The 19325-nt window shown below is 55.6% G+C and overlaps 4 protein-coding genes and 1 non-coding gene across 5 annotated transcripts; all 5 read left to right on the top strand.

Annotated features, from left to right (window-relative positions):
* Positions 1-3357: 3357 nt before the first annotated feature.
* On the top strand, positions 3358-4778 carry COL26b_004274 (uncharacterized protein; the record flags this gene model as incomplete). The annotated part of the gene is made up of 5 exons (XM_053177154.1): positions 3358-3510; positions 3571-4058; positions 4110-4174; positions 4247-4299; positions 4347-4778. 5 exons carry the CDS (start codon positions 3358-3360, stop codon positions 4776-4778), a joined length of 1191 nt encoding a protein of 396 aa, XP_053038990.1.
* A 663-nt stretch (positions 4779-5441) lies between these two features.
* COL26b_004275 (uncharacterized protein) lies at positions 5442-7211 on the top strand (the record flags this gene model as incomplete). Its single annotated transcript, XM_053177155.1, has 4 exons — positions 5442-5717; positions 5870-6359; positions 6421-6955; positions 7013-7211. The coding sequence occupies 4 exons, from the start codon at positions 5442-5444 to the stop codon at positions 7209-7211; spliced, it is 1500 nt and encodes a 499-aa protein (XP_053038991.1).
* Positions 7212-7748: 537 nt separating this feature from the next.
* On the top strand, positions 7749-7836 carry COL26b_004276. Its single transcript has one exon. It is a non-coding gene; the product is annotated as a tRNA-Arg (tRNA).
* A 634-nt stretch (positions 7837-8470) lies between these two features.
* Positions 8471-9736, top strand: FSF1 (putative alpha-isopropylmalate carrier; the record flags this gene model as incomplete). The annotated part of the gene is made up of 4 exons (XM_053177156.1): positions 8471-8574; positions 8670-8803; positions 8885-8979; positions 9047-9736. 4 exons carry the CDS (start codon positions 8471-8473, stop codon positions 9734-9736), a joined length of 1023 nt encoding a protein of 340 aa, XP_053038992.1.
* A 6755-nt stretch (positions 9737-16491) lies between these two features.
* On the top strand, positions 16492-18875 carry COL26b_004278 (uncharacterized protein; the record flags this gene model as incomplete). Its single annotated transcript, XM_053177157.1, has 5 exons — positions 16492-17412; positions 17467-17548; positions 17601-17948; positions 17975-18467; positions 18521-18875. 5 exons carry the CDS (start codon positions 16492-16494, stop codon positions 18873-18875), a joined length of 2199 nt encoding a protein of 732 aa, XP_053038993.1.
* Between the last annotated feature and the right edge of the window lie 450 nt (positions 18876-19325).

Consider the following 19325-nt stretch of genomic DNA (forward strand, 5'->3'; position numbering starts at 1 on the left):
ACAGCTTCGTGAGGATATTGAGCTTCCTTACGACGACATAATGTCTCAGAAGGCTCTTGAGAATCTATTTGCTAGACTTGGCCTAACGCTTGCTATATCGCCAAGCTGATTGCCCGGCCAATCCCGGCCGTCTGGTGTATGCAGCTACACCAAGCCAGAAACCCGCCTACGTTGATGACAGTCCGTCCATGATAATATGTCACGTCTACATTACAACTTAGCCTCAACCACGGACTCTAATGTCGGGCAAATGAGCCATGGACAGACCCAGAGTCAACTTTGCCCCTTCTCGACATCAGAGACATTCAGGCGACAGGTCCAGCAGGCATCGACCAACTCGCAAAGGGTTGGCTTCATGCCCACGACAAAGATGGAGGTTCGATGTACCTTGCTTCGGCCTCGCTAGATGAGTTTGTACACGGTCTACTACAGAGGCCAGTGAGAGGTGCATAGGGTTGCTGGTACCATCACGGTGAAGAACGAATACTCTGGCGACGATGATAAGAACACTATCATTCTCCTCGATGGATCCAGCGAACCTCCCTTCACAGGCGCTGATATTTCACAGCGATCTGCAGCAGTTTGGAGCACAAGCAAGCTAACATAACCTCCGGCATTGGATCCTTTGGTCTATCGTTCTCCCGTATGACATTCGCGATTAGGTTTTGATGGTGGAAGATCTCATCAACTCTGGCTCTCAGTATGCCAATTGAAACAGTTGCCAAGAAAAATACGAGTAGAAATGGTTCTGCGCGAGGTTTCGTTCGGCTTGATCGCAAGCTTGTATCGTCAAACAAACCATTTCCCACTTTAACAATACTGCGATTAGAAGGCAAGTCCAGTAAAGAGCAATATAACCGACGAGAAACCAGAGATCTGAGCTCAGGAACCGGTTGCATCATTGTCAAGGTCAAGGTCTCACAGCACTCCGCAACGCACTGGGTCAATGACCGCATCAAGGGAAATCCACACACAAAAGACGTGATCCCACATGCTTCCCCCCACTCGTCTCCAACAACCGTGCCATGAAGCCTTTTTCGGCGCCGACGTTACATGTTAAATATATGAAAAACGTCGGTTCGGTAAGAGGGTCGTAGCGAAGGCAACACGTCCTAGTCATGAGGCTCTTGGACCGGAGTCGCGGAGCCTTCAGCGCGTTGTAGCTGTTGTGGACAATACTGCAATCGGTGGTTCATCGTGTTGACAACCGGCCCCGGGTGCGACGGTGTTGCTGCCACCGAATTGTGAAGGGAACCGAAATAACAGCGCCGGCGTCATTTGACCAGGGGTTCACAGGGAGCCCGGTGGACTCAGTACCACCACAACACGCGAGGGACAGGTGGCAGAGGAAACAAACATGCAGGGCGCGCTGGGGGCACTGACTCGATGCCGCGTGGAAAGGCCTGTCAGAAGACGTCGCAACGTGGAAGAGGGAAAGAATCGCCTGCGGCTGTTTGGAAGCTTCGTGACCGCCCATCTGGAATGAACGCAAAGTCCGAGCGGTGATCCAGCGTTTTGGACGTTAGAAAAAACAACAGAAGCTCATCCAACACTAGACTCGCCGGTTCGCATATCGAATCAAATACGAAAACGCGGAGTTCGACTTCGTTTACTAGAAGTTCCCTGTAACACCTAGTCCCAGGCGCCGGTCTGCGCTAGATCACCCGGATCGCCCGTGCTCGGTTCATCCATTGCCACTTTCGTCGATGCGAATCACGAGTCTCCCGCGTGGCATCTCCACGTCGCGGCAGTTCTAGAACTTGGCGACGGTTGGCGTGGACGGAAAGTAGAAGCCTGGAAGGGATCAACACTCAACAAGCCCAGAACGAAATCCTTCCGGAATTTACGCGCGCGAAGGATTTCATGCTGTCGTCGCATTGTGCTCATTTCTCGCCGGCATCGGGAAAATAACCCAAAATCGCCATCGCTGCTGCGACGCCAGGGAGGCTCTTATTCGTTCAGTTGACGAGTCACCCTGGCGATGGAGGACTGCGAACCCACAGCGCTCCCGTAATATGCGGTCAGCGATGCTGGTGTGAAAAATTGGGACCAGGAGGGGTTTTTTTTTGTTTTCTCTCTCTCCAAGAGCATGGTCGGCCAACGGTTCGCTCAAGACTTTGTTTCATGGCAGCTCTAAGTCAAGTGGTTGGATCCATTCAATGACGATTCGCTCTCCTTCGAATTCGAGGATTTTAGTGTGTGAACAATTCTGCCTGCTAGTAGTCCAAAGACGGAAGACTTGGTCGTGGGTGCGGGGATTCGAAGAAACGCGGCAGCGGCCCGGACGCCGGCTCTCGGACCTCTCTCAGAGCACAACATATCCGGCACATGTGATTGGTTTACGGAGGCATATTCCCCCCAAGGGCTAGCAGCCATCTGAGGTTCAATCTCCGTCCGGTTAGACGAACCACGGAAAGATTTGGGAGACGATGTCACGGCTCTTTTTAGGAACTCGGCAGAGGTCGTCTTGGTTGGCGAACTGAGCTCAGCTGGTTGCGCTCAGGAAGAAGCTAAGACGGCACGACGACTTGGATGCCGACTGATGAGACGGCCGACGACAAGGTAGCGCGTGCAATGAAGTACTCGCAGGATCAGCCTTCGAACTGAGGCTTCATCCAATGATTTCTGCTGCATGAACTCTCCGTCAGCTCGTTGCTGATTCAGGTACGGAAAGTTTCCAAGGATTTTACCACCACTTGATGCCGGTCCCTGGGTGGGATGTAGCCCCTCCCTTCTCGTGGCCGGAAAGGGAAAATTGACGAAACCAAGATGCCATGCAATCAAACCGTTGAAGAAAAATCGGCCCCCGATCCGTGGCTGGCGCCATGGAATGCGGGCCATGCTTCTCGAAATCTTGGACGGGCCTCCAATGCCGCGTGTGTGCTGTGACCTCTGGGTGGGTACGCTCGAGATGGCATCCTTGCACATGGCTGACGATCCCCTCAGCCCTCCGTTTGACTTGGGCCAGGGGCCGCCGCAGAACCAGTCCACAGAGTGCGTCGGGGCGTCTTCTTTCGGTCAGGGATCGACCTGTCAACCGATGTCCCCGTGTGCGGTGGATTTCGTAGATATGAAAGGGCCTACGGGGGGCCGCCAAGCCGTATTCCTCGCAGCGCTCCCGTGAGGTCTGTCGATGACTGGAGTACAAGTCTGGCCTTCATTGCCCTTCCCCAGATCCAGTACCACTCCTCTCCTGTTCCCCGTCCTAGATTGACTCGTGGAGGTGTAGGGATGGCCAGATGAACCACGGAGCTTTAAGTGACGTCTGCGCCCTACCTGGATCCGGGATCGACTCTCTCTCGTCCTCTCTCTCCTCTTCTTCGTTGTCTCCCATTCGAGGTCGACACCAGAGGCACGATGATTGGACCAGGCGGTGATGCGCCCATGGCGCTGGGCGTCCTTTGGGGCTTGACTGCCATGGCATTGTGCTTCGTCATCCTGCGCCTGTGGACGCGGCTGGGTGTGCTCTCGGCGTACGGGATGGATGACCATTTCTTCAACTTTTCATTTGTGAGTGTTCGCGGTAGTGATGTTGAACGAGCCATGCGCCTCTGACTCTTGTGTTGATAGGTCCTCTTCATCGCCTACGATGTCATGATCACGATCGCATCGTTCTACGGCTTCGGCAGGGATATTACGGAACTCGAGACATCCTACGACATTTCTCGAGCCATCTTATACGAAGCCATCGGGCAGACTATCCTCGTCTTCGGCACCGTCGTCTCCAAGACGTCCCTTGCGTTGTTCCTACTCCGACTGGTAACTACCCGCCTACACCAGTTCATCATCCTCTTTCCGGTCATCATCCTCGGTATCTTCGTGGTCGCGTCGCTATGCGTTTTCTGGTTCTCGTGTACGCCGGTCGAATTTCTCTGGGATCGACTTCTCCCAGGCGGCTCATGTCCCATCGACCCGGGCCCGATTGCGACGGCAGCCGGAATCTGGAGTGTGGTGGTCGATTTCTGGTACGCGGTCACGCCATGGGCTCTGCTTTGGAACCTTCAGATGCCCAAGAAGGAGAAGCTTCTCATCAACATGAGTATGAGTCTGGGCGTCATGTAAGTCAACCTCCTGGAGTTGGATTATGGACATCAACTGATTGCTCTCAGTGCTGGAGGTTGTGGCATCCTGAGAGCCTTGGAGTTGAAGAATCTGAGCAGTGCCAACTTCACTAGTGAGTTGTCCTGGATTTGAGAGTTGGCTGTGGCGAAAGTGAGGGCCAGTCACTGATGCGATTGATTTGCAGAGGATACTGTTGGCCTGATAGTCTGGCACGCGGCTGAGCTTGCCACAACTTTGGTAAGATACTTTCAAGTAAAACTGAAGACATTCACTCACTGTCCTAGGTGTGCATCGGCATTCCAGTCTGCCGCCCTCTGTTCAAGGAGTGGCTCAACCTATGGACATCCCGAAGCGGCAGCAAACGCACCGGTCCTTATACCAGAGACATGACTGGATCTTTCATGATGAGAACGATTGGAGGCACCGACTACACCGTCCGCATCGGCCTAAAGACTCCAGAGCTGGATTTGGGATGCCGCATCGGCGAACGAGGCGGTTACGAAACGAGCGGCACCGAAAGATCAAACGGCAAAGACGAATATGGCGACAACAACAGCGTTGAATCGATTCTCGGTCCCGAGCTCAGGAGAGCCGCAACACGCGAGACACGAGACGGACATAATCGAGGATGGTCGAACGGGTCAGGAAAGGGTGCAAATCATGATATCTGGGTTAAGTCAGAGGTTGTTGTGAAGTCCACGGCGAGAGATGAATGAAAACGACAGAAAACATAGTCAGGATACTTAATTTAAAACGTCACGATCCACGACTTCCGCAAGCTTTCACAAGACTGCGCTTCGAGGTTCAGTTTCTGCGGCACAGGCGCCTGTTGGAACAGAAGGGGAAATCTGCACGAGTCCTGCCAAGCCGGACGCAAAGAAGTGGCATAGCATAGCCGATGTATCACGGCCCGGGGACATGATGTCCGCACATTCGATTGGATCGCAACTCTGAGATCGAAGTATGGCCAACATCCTTTCGGAAGTTGATCCGGCTCCGCAGAGGGTCGATGTTGCAACCCAGACTCGCCGGTGCGGACACCCAATCTACTCTTGCATCTAAGACCCTGACTTCGTGCCTTTCACACCAATGTCCAGATATTTTCTCCAATACCACAGCTACGCTCCGTTGGTTTCTTATGCAGCTACAGGAAATCTGTTCCAAGGTCCTCCTCTTGATCCTGTGCCACAATGGCCAGACCTAACGGATACCCCAGCAAATGCAGGCAAATCGCTTCACATGTTAAGTGAGCTCCAAAGCAGCGTGCCATAAAGAGCGAGCTTGTTCGTGTCTGCACTCATGACTTCTCTTCGTTATCTTCACGCGGGCCACATTTGCTCCTCGATTCGCTGAGAAACCGTTTCTGCTATCTCATCGTCATGTCGTTGTGGGACTTCATCGTCGTTGGCGGTGGCCTTGCCGGCTCGGTCATTTCCAACCGTCTCCTTCACAAGGATCCTACTCTGCGGATCCTCCTGGTTGAAGCTGGCCCCAGCGTCAATGGTCTCGAGGCCATCGCCTACCCCAACACCAGTACTGGGGCCGGAAGTGATCTCGATTGGGGTTATGCTTCTGTCCCACAGGTAAACCTCGACAACCGCTCAATTGCCTCTCCGGCTGGAAAGGCTCTTGGAGGAGGAACAGCCATCAATGGAGTAAGTTCAGCTCGCATAGCCGTTTTTATTCGCAATCCCTCAAAGCTTTCTGTTGACGTGAATCATCAGCGGCCTGGGTTCGTGGCCACACAGTAGACTATGATCTTTGGGCGGAAGAAGTTGGCGACAGTAGGTGGAGCTACGAAAGCCAGCTTCCTTACATGAAGTTGACCGAGAAGTTCTTCGACACCAGCATCAACCTTTCTCAGCACGGCTCCAACGGCTCCATGGTTATCCAGGGCGTTACTCCCATGAACCGTCAGTTCCCTATGCGCGAAAAGCTGGCGGAGTCCTACGAAGCCCTCGGTGTCTCTGCTCTGCCGCAACTTGATGCCAACGCGGGAAACCCTATTGGGTACGGTGACCTGCAAGAGAACCGAGCAGAGGGCCGCAGACAACTCTCATCAGAGGCCTTCCCTTTGGATGGGGTCACCGTTCTGACGAACACCATGGTTAAGCAAATTCTCGTCGAAAAGCGTCTAAATAGTAGCTCCGTTGTTGCAAAGGGCATCCGCCTGCAGAACGGAACAGAGTACCTCGGCCACAAGACGATCCTCACCGCGGGTGCCTACCGCACTCCTCAGCTGTTGATGCTCTCCGGCGTCGGGCCCCGCCGAGAATCTCAAGAAGCATGGCATCGAGGTGAAGCTTGACCAACCTGACGTTGGCCAGAACCTCCATGATCACATCCTGATGCCCACAGCCTGGAAGGTCAAGAACGTCTCCGAGGGCTGGGCTTATGAGTCGGAAAACCCCCTTTTCAAGGAGCCTCAGTACGGGCTAGGCAACAAGATTGATTTCCTCGCCACGACTACCCTGCCCAAAGAAGGTCTCGCCGCTGCCATCGCGGAAGATGAGGGCATCGAGCCAGGCCCAGATCATCCCCTGCTCCGTCAGGACCGGGCACATGTCTCTCACTCCCTGCAGTACAGCGGCGCTTCAACAGACGGCTCCGCTATGCTGATGCTGTCCATCGTTCTTATTGACACCTCGCGGGGTTCCGTGGGCATCTCGTCGGCGAACATTAGCGACTACCCTGTCATTGGCCCCAACTACCTCAGCACGGCAGTCGACAGACACGCTGTGCGCGAAGCTCTTAAGTTTGACACCAGGCTCCTTGGAAGCGATGTCACGCCAGTTGGTCGTGATATCCTCGATGGCGAGTTGGCAGCTGATGCGCCACTTACGGTGGACTCTGCTGACGAGGCATTCGCTGCCCGGGCTCGGCAAGTGGCAGGGTACGTTTTCCGCTCCCTCGTCTTGATATAATATTTTCAAAATTGACCTCTAAATAGTTCTTGCTTCCACCCGAGCGGGACTGCTGCCATGGGCAAGGTCGTCAATACTGACCTCAGTGTCAAGGATGTCGACGGTCTCTTCGTTGCGGATTCGTCCATCTTCCCAAGGTCTATTTCCGCCAACTTACAGGTTGCCATGTACGCCTTGGCGCTCCAGGCAGCCGATATCATTGGGGGTCACGAGAGCGAATGTTGATGGACGTGGGAGGATTTCCAGGGCCATAGATAGCGGCGAAAGCCCGTACTTGAATCAATCGATAGATGCTCTCCCACGATTCTCTGCTTGGTGGACGCTGGCGGCGTCTGTATTGTTCTCGGCCTAGACGACGAAAGTGAGGGCAATGCATTTGTTGTCGTATTTCAATTCGTAAAATGCCTCGGTTCAAGGCCTCTATACGTCATGAGTAGTCTGCGCTGTCGTCGCTGACCCTTAGGGAACAATTTTGCTTCTGAGTGTTTCTGTGTCACGTAACCCTTCGGGTCTTACAAGTGAAGTGAACCTCATAGTGACACGAAGCCAGCAGGTGAATGACACCACCAATCAACATACCTACAATCAATGACATGGCTAGTAACACAAAGGATAGAAGAGACTGCGACACCTATAGCACCGAGGCGTGACAACTGTCGGCTGGCATTGAGGCCTTGTTACCTGGACGACCCCTCATTCTGCCCCACTTTCATGCAGGCTTTATATCACACATTTTACCAACACTGTTCATCAACCAGCATGGGCCTGCTGGCGAAATGGCATCGCGTCAGATTTCGGCTGCCTCCAAGCCATACTCTGAAGATTCTAGGTTCGATCCCTAGGTAGGTCGCGTTATCTTTTGCTTTTTTTCACCGACGCCCTCGCGATATTGATCTATGCCGCTATCACGAAGACAGATTGAACTGTTTGTCACAGATTGAACTGTTTGTCAATAAGTTTTATCTTTTGTGCTCCATGATAATGTAATTTCTACCTTTCGCCGATTGTCACGGCCTTCTCAGAAGGATGCTTAAACCATAGCTGCTAGCGCTGCATTCTGGACATCAATCAGAACGATCCCGTCCATGCAGCCCGCAGCCAACCGATACCACCCCTTCCCACCCGTCACCACCCGCCGTCCTTATCTCCTTCAAGGCCTGCCCGCCAAAGACCCCTACACTCCACCACCTACCGAGATCGGGAGCACATCCGACGATACCCATTTTGCAGCACATCTCTCAACCACGCCTTTCGCAAAGCCGTCATACACGCCTTTTCCCCAAAAACCTCACCGCCGTCCCCCCTCCTTCAGCAGTGGCCGTACCACAGCGTCGGCACCGCTCCCGTCGACCGCGTTACCCCTCTCCTTACTTTACCCCTCACGACCTCTGGGCGGCCTTCAATTGCGAAGCGGGCGAGGTTCGCGATCCTCCTCTCTGAACCTCTTCCTTGGTGTTTTCTGGATAAACCACAGCTTTTACAACATGTCCGCCTCTTTGCCCGGCAGCCGCGAGCTGCCCGCCTCCCAGTATGACCTCAGCACCTACTGGGGACGCGCACGACACAGCATGGGCCTGACCGACCCAAGGTACGAGTTCTCTCTCGCGCAACCCACCCCGCCGCGGCGCGATGGCACAAGCCGTCTCTCTTACAGACCCAATGCTAACATGTCGCGATCTACAGCACTCTGCTCGTCGGCAGCACCGGTCTCGAGCAAGCCAAGTCCCTCCTCAGCGACTACAAGCAAGGAAAGATCCCGACGATGACGCCAGAGCTCTGGAAGGCCAAGAAGGTCGTCGACTCTACCCTCCATCCAGGTGCGACGAGCCCACGATCCCAATAACTCCCCCGCGCGCGGGCTCGTTGCGCTCCGGCTAACACAGGCAAACGGCCCCCAGACACCGGCGAACCGGTCCTCCTCCCCTTCCGCATGTCCGCTTTCGTCCTGACCAACTTGGTCGTCACGGCCGGCATGCTCCAGCCCGGACTCGGCGTGAGTCTCCATCTTCCCCCTGCCGCCCGGCACTTACACTCCGAGACCGATCTAACAACCCCGATAGACAGCAGGAACAATCGCATGGCAAGTTGTCAACCAGTCCCTCAACGTCGCAATCAACTCTGCAAACGCGAACAAATCCTCCCCCCTGACCTGGCGCAAGCTCGGCGAGTCCTACGCCATGGCCGTCTCCGTCTCCTGCGGTGTCGCCGTCGGCCTCAACAAGCTCGTCCCCCGCCTCCGCTCCCTCTCCCCGGCGACCCGCACGACCCTGACCCGTCTCGTTCCCTTCGCCGCCGTGGCCTCCGCTGGTGCCCTCAACGTCCTTCTCATGCGCGGCGAGGAGATCCGCAAGGGCATTGACGTCTTCCCCGTGGTCTCGGACGAGGAGCGCAAGAAGAAGGAGGCGGAGGGCGGCGACGGCGCCCAGGTCCAGTCCCTCGGCCGCAGCAAGAAGGCTGCCACCATCGCCGTCGGCGAGACGGCCGCCAGCCGCGTCTTCAACTCCACGCCCATCATGGTCATCCCGCCCCTTGTCCTCGTCCGTCTGCAGCAGACCCAGTGGCTGAAGCAGCGCCCCCGCATGACTGTGCCCATCAACCTCGGTCTCATTCTGGTGACGAGCTACGCCGTCCTGCCTCTTGCCCTCGCCGTCTTCCCCCAGAAGGAGAGCATCAGCGTCGACAAGCTCGAGCCCGAGTTCCACGGCCGTGGCGGGGAGAACGGCATGGTGTGGTTCAACAGGGGTATCTAGACTACTTGCCATGCATCCAGACGGTCGTCGTGAAATACCGCACAAAGGCTCTGTCGGGGACCTGATCTTTCAACGTAAATCATGCTGAGCCGAGGGGAAGGTCTTGCCGAGCGTCTTTTTGAAGCTCTTCTAGAGGTCTTCACATTCGTCAATCAGGGGGATCTCCGTCCCCAGAACAAGCGCACCTGGGAATCCGGTGTCAGATCGGATGTGTTAAGCGTTTCACGCCCCAAGTTTCTCCTTGGCACGGGAGCTCCGTCGATCTCACATCTGACTGTGCTCTGTACGTGGGAGGATGCCCATGGAGTGAGCTGTATAGAGATCATGCCTCATTTGAACGGGGCATCGTCATCTAGATCGTTCATCGTCGTCTAGATCGTCCAGCGGGCGAAAACGCCCTCGGCCATGCAAGGCCTGCTTACATACGCATGAGACTACGCTAGATAGAGGGCATCGTAATAGCAGACCCCGGGTCATCCCGTTCTTGAAGCTGAACACAGGCTGAGCGCAAGGCGATGTGAAGATGTGTGGGCTCTTGTAAACCACGTCGGCGTAGGTCGATCTCTAAATGTGTGAGACGAGGTATGGATGTGGCTTGGGAAGCGGCGCGCGCGAGGCTTAATAGTGACAGCTCATGGATGGCGCAGCCAGGCGTCCTGCAGACTTCTGGACAGCTTCTTGGATGTGGAAAAGCCGCATGTAAGATTTCGAGATCTTGCAGGAGACACACAGAAAGACATGTGTAAAACCGTTTCAGCTGCTGACGCTTGTCTGCCCCTCGGGACGTCTTTTGTTCTTGCTGACGTCGACGCGGGTTACGTCTTGGTTCAGACGGTTTCTCGGTCCCGTAATAAACACTTGGAAATGTGTCCGACGGGGTAATCAGATGCCGTGACGACGACAGAGACACACAGAGAGAGATAGTTTGGTAACAACAATGAAATCATACGGGTGGGCAGCCGGTGCCACTAGCACACCACCACCTCAAGACTTGGGGACGCTGCACTTGGCGTAAAGGGAATCGCCACCAGCCGAGCCGGCGAGGAGGGGTCAGCGGGGTTCAATAGGTGCGTTGTAAAGGCTGGAGAAAGGGCGTTTGGCGGGTAAGAAACCGATCGCACGTCCGCCCGCGACGGTACTTGACGAGGCGTGTCTTCCGCTCCTTCTAGTCTGTTCTCAGGACGGCCCGTGGATGGGCCCCCCGTTTGTGCCCCAACTAGAGACTATTTTGAGGTTACCTCGCTGCGCATTCAGAACGCCGGCTGCGGTGAGCTGCCCTGGCCTCAGGCGGGACGGTGCGTTGAATGCTTCAAAGGTGAGATAGATATGAAATGCCACAAGGAGCTAGTCATGACTACTGCCCACGACCTCTAGCAGGATCTTGTGCGGTATCATTGGTTGCGACTTTGCATTTTACCTTTTCCCCCCATAGAGGTTTCTGTGATGCCCGTAGATCTGGACCTGGGCTGCTTCATTTGGCGACTGGTGACGGAAGTTCGGGTTCCCTTGGGGAATGTCACGGCTGCAAGAAGTTGAGACCCGTATGTCTGGACTCTGGACAGAATTCCGAGAGCTGAAGAATGGTACACCCGGGTAAGTTTTGGGCGGAGCACGCGAACGACAGGCTGTGACATAAGCACGGATCGAGCTGCAGAAACAGAAAAAGACACTGGATGGCCCGGCGGACTGTCTCCCCTCAACAGACTGAAACTTCGCAGCTGTCAGTCGGGGTGGCATATGGCCATGATGAATCTCGACCTGTGAGGCAGGGGCGGAGATAGCCAGGCTCGCCCTCGATACTCGCGAGACCGGGTCGGGTACGATTGCTTGTCGTAGAGTATGATGGTGCCAATGTTGAATAAGGAAGGCCGTTGTTTGGCAGCGCCAATGTTGACAACAACGAATAATAGTCAAGCAACCCCAACTTATTCCAGGCTTTAATGAGGGGGAAATATAGGTAGGTTCTTCTAGGCTTCCCATCACCAATGTTTCGCAGCGAGGCACGGTATCTGGGCCTATGCCTGTCTGGTCTCGGTTGCCACGGATTCGATGTCCTGGAGTCATGCACGCACTTTACGCCACGTCCGAATGGGGACCTTTGCAGAGGCCGTGAGCAAACGTCGCCGCGGTTGCGGGTCACTCTCGGATGCCCCTCGATCTTGCGAGCACAAAGATGTTGACTCTTCGGCCAGCAGATTCACCATTTCAAGAACGGTCTAATGGTGGTCGACGGAAGAGCAGATTGTATCGCCGTGCAACTTTGGCGTGACGAGAGTTGTGACTTGTGGATGGTGGAGCAGTGGGCAGCAAATGCACGCAGGCATGTCGATAGTTGAGAGGGAGGGGCTGGCTGATGACTGAACCGGCCGGAGCGTGTCCGGTTCCCTGTCTTATGGGGCAGATGGCACAGTGAGAAAAAGCGTGTTTGCCTGCTGTAGTCTTGTCCCATGAGGGTCGATTTGGTCGAGTACGTCTTTCTTTTTCCCTTTGGCTCAAAGTCGTGATGGCTGCTACCCTTCGCCTCTTCTCCTCCACCGCGTCGCGAACTGCATCTGTGGTTGGCTGGTGGAGGTGAGGACAGGGCTCCATTGGCGCATCCTTGGACGGGAGACAGGGATATAGACGCTAGAAGATGGTGCTTGGAGATGCGGCGGCGAGTGCGCTGTGCGTTTGTGCACCGGGGGTTGCTGGAGAGAAGACGACGGGATCAGATCAAGAACAACTTTCCGTAGGGATGTCGAAGACCAGAACAGCCTGTGCTGGGCCATTGAACGCTTCCATCGTCGCAGCCCATGCTTAATCTGTTCTTGTCGAACGTCGTTGGTGCGGAATGGTGTTTCTTTAGCTTTTTCGAATGCGATCAGATCTTGGCCGACTGCCTGGAATGTGTGGATCATGCTTTGGGGCTTGTTTGGGGTGTTGAACTGGAGCCCGCCAACGCTGTTCGCCAACGACTGCCACGAGGCAACGAAGCAGTAGGGCAAGGCGATGCATTGCCAGGGCACGCAAGCCTGCGGGAGACGGAGAGGCCACCGAAATATTCACTCGAAGCGAAGACGTGTATCCGCGGCGTAAAGTTTGCGAGAAACAAGGGTTCTCTCCCATTCGCAGCCCCATCGTGTATGTGCTTCTTTGACGCTTCTGACGTATTGCAGCGTGGGACAGATATGGGATTTCTGGGAAGTCAGTGTGGTCACTGGGGCGTCGTCGCGCAGGAGCATCCGCAAGGTACAACAGGTACCTCATTACGCAGCACCGGCGCCGTCAGGGCTCGCCTTTGTCAGCACTCAGCAGCTGAACCCGACGTGAGGGATGCCAGTCTGGCTGCCCAGTGCCTCCGCTGTAATGCCTGTCGTGGAGCGGTAGCACTGGGGCCGGTTGACGGTTGGCGGGGACCCAACCGTCCATCCATCACAGAGGGATCCATCACCCATTCATTCTTCCGCTCATCCATCCACTCAGTTTCGTCAGTCAAGTCTTCGTGTTCAGACCAGACCGGACTGGATCAGGCCAGGCGAGGCCAAGCAGTCTAACCTACGGTGGTAGACAAACGTGAGATTGTTCACACCAAGCGGCGGTGCGTGCTCCCGTTGCATGATGGAACAGTCTGCACATAGGCAGAGGCAAGAGGCGATTGCTGAGTGGTGAAAGGCAGGGCGCGAGGTGACTCCGGGAGAGACGACCGTCCAGGCCAGCGGGACGCTAAGCCCATACGGACGATTGTCGGGGAGGAAGATTGGCAGGCGTGAGGTTGGGGTGGAGGGCAGTCTGCAAAGCGACCCGCTGAGTGCGTAAAGTGGGTGAGGAGGAACTCAAGAAAGGCCTTGGACTGGCGGCGGCGATTGGGAGCCGTCCCCGGCCGGCGGTTTGGCGTGTCTTGATTTCGCGAACGTGACAAGGCTTGGGGCCCTTGAACAAAGTCAGAAGGTAAAGTATCCGTAGAGCAGAGAGGGCCTCGGGTGCTCCACGATTGGGGTTTCCACTGCTGGGGACGGTCGATTTTTGGAGATGGTGACCGCCGTGACACTAGACGGGGCATCGTGTGAAGGGTGAGACATTTAGGCGTGAGGCATGCCATGCTTCTCTGCCAAAGGCACAGAGTGTCAGAGGGAGGTTGAGGCCAGGATGCCACGGTGAGAATTCCTCAAGCTCGGGTCGTGGGACGGGGCAAAAGGCTGATGATGGTGAGGCGGTTCTGGCTTTGACTGGTGGTGTGTTTTCGGGATGGAAAGGGAAAGCGCGCTGCAGTGACGTTCGGTTCGAGTTGAGGGCGCTGCTGGACGATGGCCGTTGCGGGGATGTGTGTCGGAGAGCATATCAGCACGGTGTAATGGTACAAGAAAGCCGGGTATGTCACAGTGCCCCGGATACCTCCAAACTGTCCTGTCAGCCACAGTGCCTAACGCAGCCAGAATCCGGCCAAGCGGACTGCACCAGTGCCGCTTCCTTCGTGCGTCTTCCTGGCGGTCCTCTGCTAGCGCAGCTGCCATGTCACTGGACTGGCCGCCCTTCTCGATGCTTTCCCTCCGTGGATAGCGGAATTGGATGTCCTTTGTCACCGGCTCGCACGGGGGACAGGCACGCAGGCAGTGGTTGTGAAAAAGGAGACAAGACAGCGGACTGATTCGAGTCCTGAAAACGGTCAGAAACACAGCGACCCCCAAAAGGAAGGACCCAGGTACGGATCCCAGGCATCTACACGTGTAAGGGAAAATACGACGCAGCAAATGGCCAAAAATGAACTGCAGGCTGGCATCACTGACAGGGCTTACGAACCTGGTCCCCGCCGGATCTACAGTGGAGGGGAGGCTAAAGCACGGAAACACTTCCCTCGGAGGCACCCAAAACACCAGAGGCACTGTAGCTGCAGCTCCAGCAATTTGGAAGTGAGAAACCCGACATGAACGCGACAACGGAACGCCTCAACCTTCTCGCTTAGCCCTCGGGGGCCCGTACCGTATGGGGCTCACTGCGCCTGTACCCAAATGACCAAATCACACTGGAAGCCCCTCAGTATTCGTACATACATAGATTTCACTGACGAGTCTCCCTCACTGATGGATGGGTGATGTCTGATGCACTGCGCTGCACTGCGCGCTGCACCGCTCCCGCTGCGTCAGGAACTTTCCCTCCTGGCGCTCGGGCCCGATACTTATCGGCTGGTCGAATCTGCAGCCAGAGAGAAGTACCTGCCTTAGGTAAGGTACGTCGAATGTCAGTACCTCTCGGTTTCTGCGTTGCATTGCCGTGCCTTGCGCTTCGCCTCGACTGCCTTCGCGACTGACCTGCCCTGGGCTGCCCAGGTTGCCGCCTCTTCACCTCAGGCAAACACCAAAGACCGGGCAGACTGCGCCAACGCCAGCACCAGCACTAGGTAGAACCACTGAACCAGCGCGACCTTGCACCCACCTTCGTCGGCGATATCGACTCTACGTGATTTTATGCCGTTCATCTTCATAGACTCCAAGACACGGACTCGACTCAAAATTAAACGAGTACTTTCCTTGATTCGTGACCATCCATTGCCTTCCAGCTTCGGACCTCGAGTGGGCTTTACTGGACCCGTGAAATAACGAAATTTGTCTCCCTCGGACCTTTTGGTCTGCTTTGGATCTTCGTCCACCCTCGACATCCCCCAAAGAAGACGCCGGCTCGCACATCCACCAACACCAAGACCGGTACCTCGCGGTGACACCAAAAACCTCATCACCGCAAAGTACCTTTTGCTCGCGCTCACCTCATCCTCCCTCCCCTCGTCCACTTCCACTTCCAATCCCGCTTCCATACGCACACACACACACGGCGGTACACCTCCTTCGCGTCCGCAGGTCCACGCCAACGCCAGCGCCGACTCCCACGCCCTCGTCTTTTGGTCCTCCAGTCGTCGCCCATACTCGTGGGCGCAGACAACCAATCCAATCGTACCCACATTTGGTCGCCTCCTCCCGTCAGGGCCCTCCGCCAACCTACACCCACGGTCCACGGACAAGCCAGCTACCGGCCGCCATCCCTCGGAACCTCGTCACTTTTGACCACAACGACCGCAGACTGCTTGTTTTTCTCTCAGCTCTTGCCTCCTTCCTCTCCATTCTTCCTTCATCCACCTTTGTCTCTCTCACCATCCTCGACGATACCATCGTTTGCTTCGATGTAGCACGTCACTTTCCCCCGAACCGAATACCATCGATACCACCAAAACTCAACGTTACCTTTCGACCTGCACCCTACTAGCCACAGGTCGTGCACCACTCGGGAAACATAGGCCGAAGACCCTTGGAGCCCTTTCCTGGCTTAGCGGTACCGCAGCAGACGCAGACGCAGACGCCGACCCCCCAGCAGAGACGCACGCTGCTCTTTGCCCAGCACCCGGTAGTGTCCTCTCAGCCAGTCTCCGCAGGCTCAGTACTCTACCCCCAAGAAACCCCAATAACCAGGGCACTGTGATGAGCACTGCTCACTGAGTCCCTCCATCGTCCGCTTTCTTTCATCCCCCAAAAATTGCCTTGGGTGACCAGAACAGCCTCCACTGTTTGGATTTGAGAGAGTCCCCCCAGCCCGGGCACGTACCAAGCACCCAGCGCCCAGCACCAACACCCACCCACACACACACACCCGCCGGCAACAGAGAAGGCACTGCTTGCGAAACACCACCCTCTCTCTCTCTTGCCTTTCCCTCGACCGTCAACCTTCTTTCCTCGCCCATCGCTCCTTCCCCTAGGTCAATCTCACGACACCGGGACCACCAAAGGAGAAACATGTCGACTCCGACTACGGCTACAGCGACATTACCTCCTCACTCGCACTACCACCATCCTCATTATCCGTATTCTCACCAGCCGTACCAGGCGTCAACCGCTACGGGCTCTTCGTACCGTCAGCCGGCGAACCCAATCCTCCCCACTTCCTCCTCGACGGCGACGACGAGGTTGCCTCCTGCCTACACCAGCCATTCCGGCGTCTCCTACACGACCTCCTCGTCTTCGAGTCACGCCGGCTCAAATGGCCTAGGTCTGTCAGCCTCGTCTGCTACTTCGAGGATCAACTACGACGCTTCGAGTCCCGACGCGAACTACTCGGTCACAGCAATGCCTACCACACACGCCCAATCCTCCCAGTCCTCCTCCGGTCGCAAACGAAGACGATCCCAGGGGCCCGACTGGAACAAGTTCTATCAAAATGGTCTGCCCAAAGAGGTGATCGTCATTGACGATACCCCCGAACCGGAGCAGGGCAAGGCGACCGGCAACGGTGTAAGGGTCGTCTCTAACGGCAGCGTCAATGGCATGACCACCAACGGTGCATCCAGCACACGTCCTGTTCCTAAGAAGCGAAAGCGAGACGACGAGCCTCAGCCGTACGATCCTGTTTACCACAATAAATACGCTGGGTCTCACACAACCACTCCCCATCACAACGGAACCCCGAGTGGCTCTACCATTTCCACCGACCGGACGACGACCTCCGCCATTCACACAACCGCTGCCACCTCCTTGTCCTCAAACGGCCAGGAGTATTACGACGCTCAACCAGGACAGAAGAGAAAGCGAACTCGACAGCAGATTGCTCAAGAGGCAAAGAAGCGCGAGGTTGAGCTCTCGGACCCATTTTCCAGTTACAAGCCTCCTCCCTACCCTCCCAAGAAGGCCCAGGAAGTGCACGTTAAGGTCGTGCATGACGTGAGTGACTGCTGCCCCCAACCATGACCACACACGGTGCTAACCTGAACACAGCATGCCTACAACAAAAATGCAAAGGTCGACGACGACGATGGTCACTACATCGTGGTTCCCGATGCAGACCTGACCGACAGATGTAAGACTTTTTCTGGCCACTTTATTGAATCTGCCACTAACATCGTGTGTAGACCAGATGGTGAAACTGCTCGGCCAGGGCACCTTCGGCAAGGTCGTGCAAGCCCGAGACAGAAAGAGGAACAAGGCTGTCGCCATCAAGATCATTCGCTCAGTGCAAAAGTACCGAGATGCTTCGCGCATAGAACTCCGAGTCTTGGAAACACTGCGGCAAAATGATGGCGACAACCGCAATCGTTGCATCCACCTGAAGGATTGCTTCGACTACCGCGGCCACATCTGCATCGTCATGGATCTGCTGGGACAGAGCGTCTTTGACTTCCTCAAGAGCAACAGCTTTGTGCCCTTCCCTAACAGTCAGATCCAAAGCTTCGCTCGGCAGCTCTTTACCAGCGTTGCATGTGAGTATATTCCTACCGTTCAACAGCCGCGGAGCCAGTTGCTGATCTGCTTCCAGTCCTTCATGATCTCAACCTTATTCACACCGACCTGAAGCCTGAGAACATCCTTCTGTGTGACAGCGCTTATCAGACATTCACGTACAACCGAAAGATACCATCGTCATCCCAGACTGTCAACCGCCAGGCCAACCAGCGAAGGGTGTTGCTCGACACTGAGATTAGATTGATCGACTTCGGCTCAGCCACCTTCCAGGACGAATACCACAGCTCGGTGGTCTCGACACGACACTATCGGGCGCCCGAGATCATCCTAGGCCTTGGGTGGTCGTTCCCCTGCGACATCTGGAGCATTGGCTGCATCCTCGTGGAATTCTTCACCGGCGACGCTCTCTTCCAGACGCACGATAATCTCGAGCATCTGGCAATGATGGAGATGGTTGTCGGCCACAGAATCGACAGCAGCCTCGTCCAGGCGGTCAACAAGATGGCTACCAGGAGTGGTGGAAATCCTGCTTCCAAGTAGGTCTGCAACATCGTCGACGTCGAACGCTCGCTAACCTCCCCGTCTTTAGGTACTTCAAGAGACTCAAGCTCGACTACCCCACAGCAGAGACAACACGTGCATCCAAGAGATTTGTAAAGGCGATGAAGCGTCTCGAGGTCGGACAACCCCTCTTACACCAGATTCGACAACGGCAGACTAACACGAACCAGGACATCATCCCATCGAACACCACTTACTTTAAGAACTTCTTGGATCTTCTGCGGAAGATCTTCGTCTACGATCCCCAGCACCGCATTACCGCGAAACAGGCGCTGCAGCATCCCTGGTTCAAGGAGCCAGCAACGCCGGACGATGGCACCGAGGCTGCCAAGATCCGACTGGAGCGGATGAGATCGGACGATTCTCACAGGATACACGCATGATTTTCCTTGGGTATACACAGCTTCTTTCAAACCCTTACGTCTATAACGAACAAAGTCGAGCATGATATGGGAGTTGGCCGGTTTGATATCAGGTCTGTACGATGTGGGATGGACCAGGGATTCGGCGCTCGTGCAACTTGATTTATCGGCATCGGTCTCGATCGGAAGAGGCCGGCCTCGTCCTGCCTCTAGTGGCAGGCTTGATGGAACATGGGGCATGGGGGAGACTTTTATTATTTTTGGGTTGGATAGGGGGTCCACGCTCGAAACAACACGATTAAGTGAATCAGGAGCGGCCGACCCGTGCGCGGATTAAGCGTTGCTTAGTAGAGACGTCTCATGAGTGAGCGTGCCTTATCGCCAGGCCCAATAGAGCGATTCTCCTCACCACGGCAGTCTTGCACGGCTCGCCACTTTGCTGGTTCTATCTCGGTTTGACACTAGGAATTG

The sequence above is a fragment of the Colletotrichum chrysophilum genome (assembly GCF_026319265.1).
Source record: "Colletotrichum chrysophilum strain AFK26 chromosome Unknown scaffold_25, whole genome shotgun sequence".
NCBI classification, from domain to species: Eukaryota; Fungi; Ascomycota; class Sordariomycetes; order Glomerellales; family Glomerellaceae; genus Colletotrichum; species Colletotrichum chrysophilum.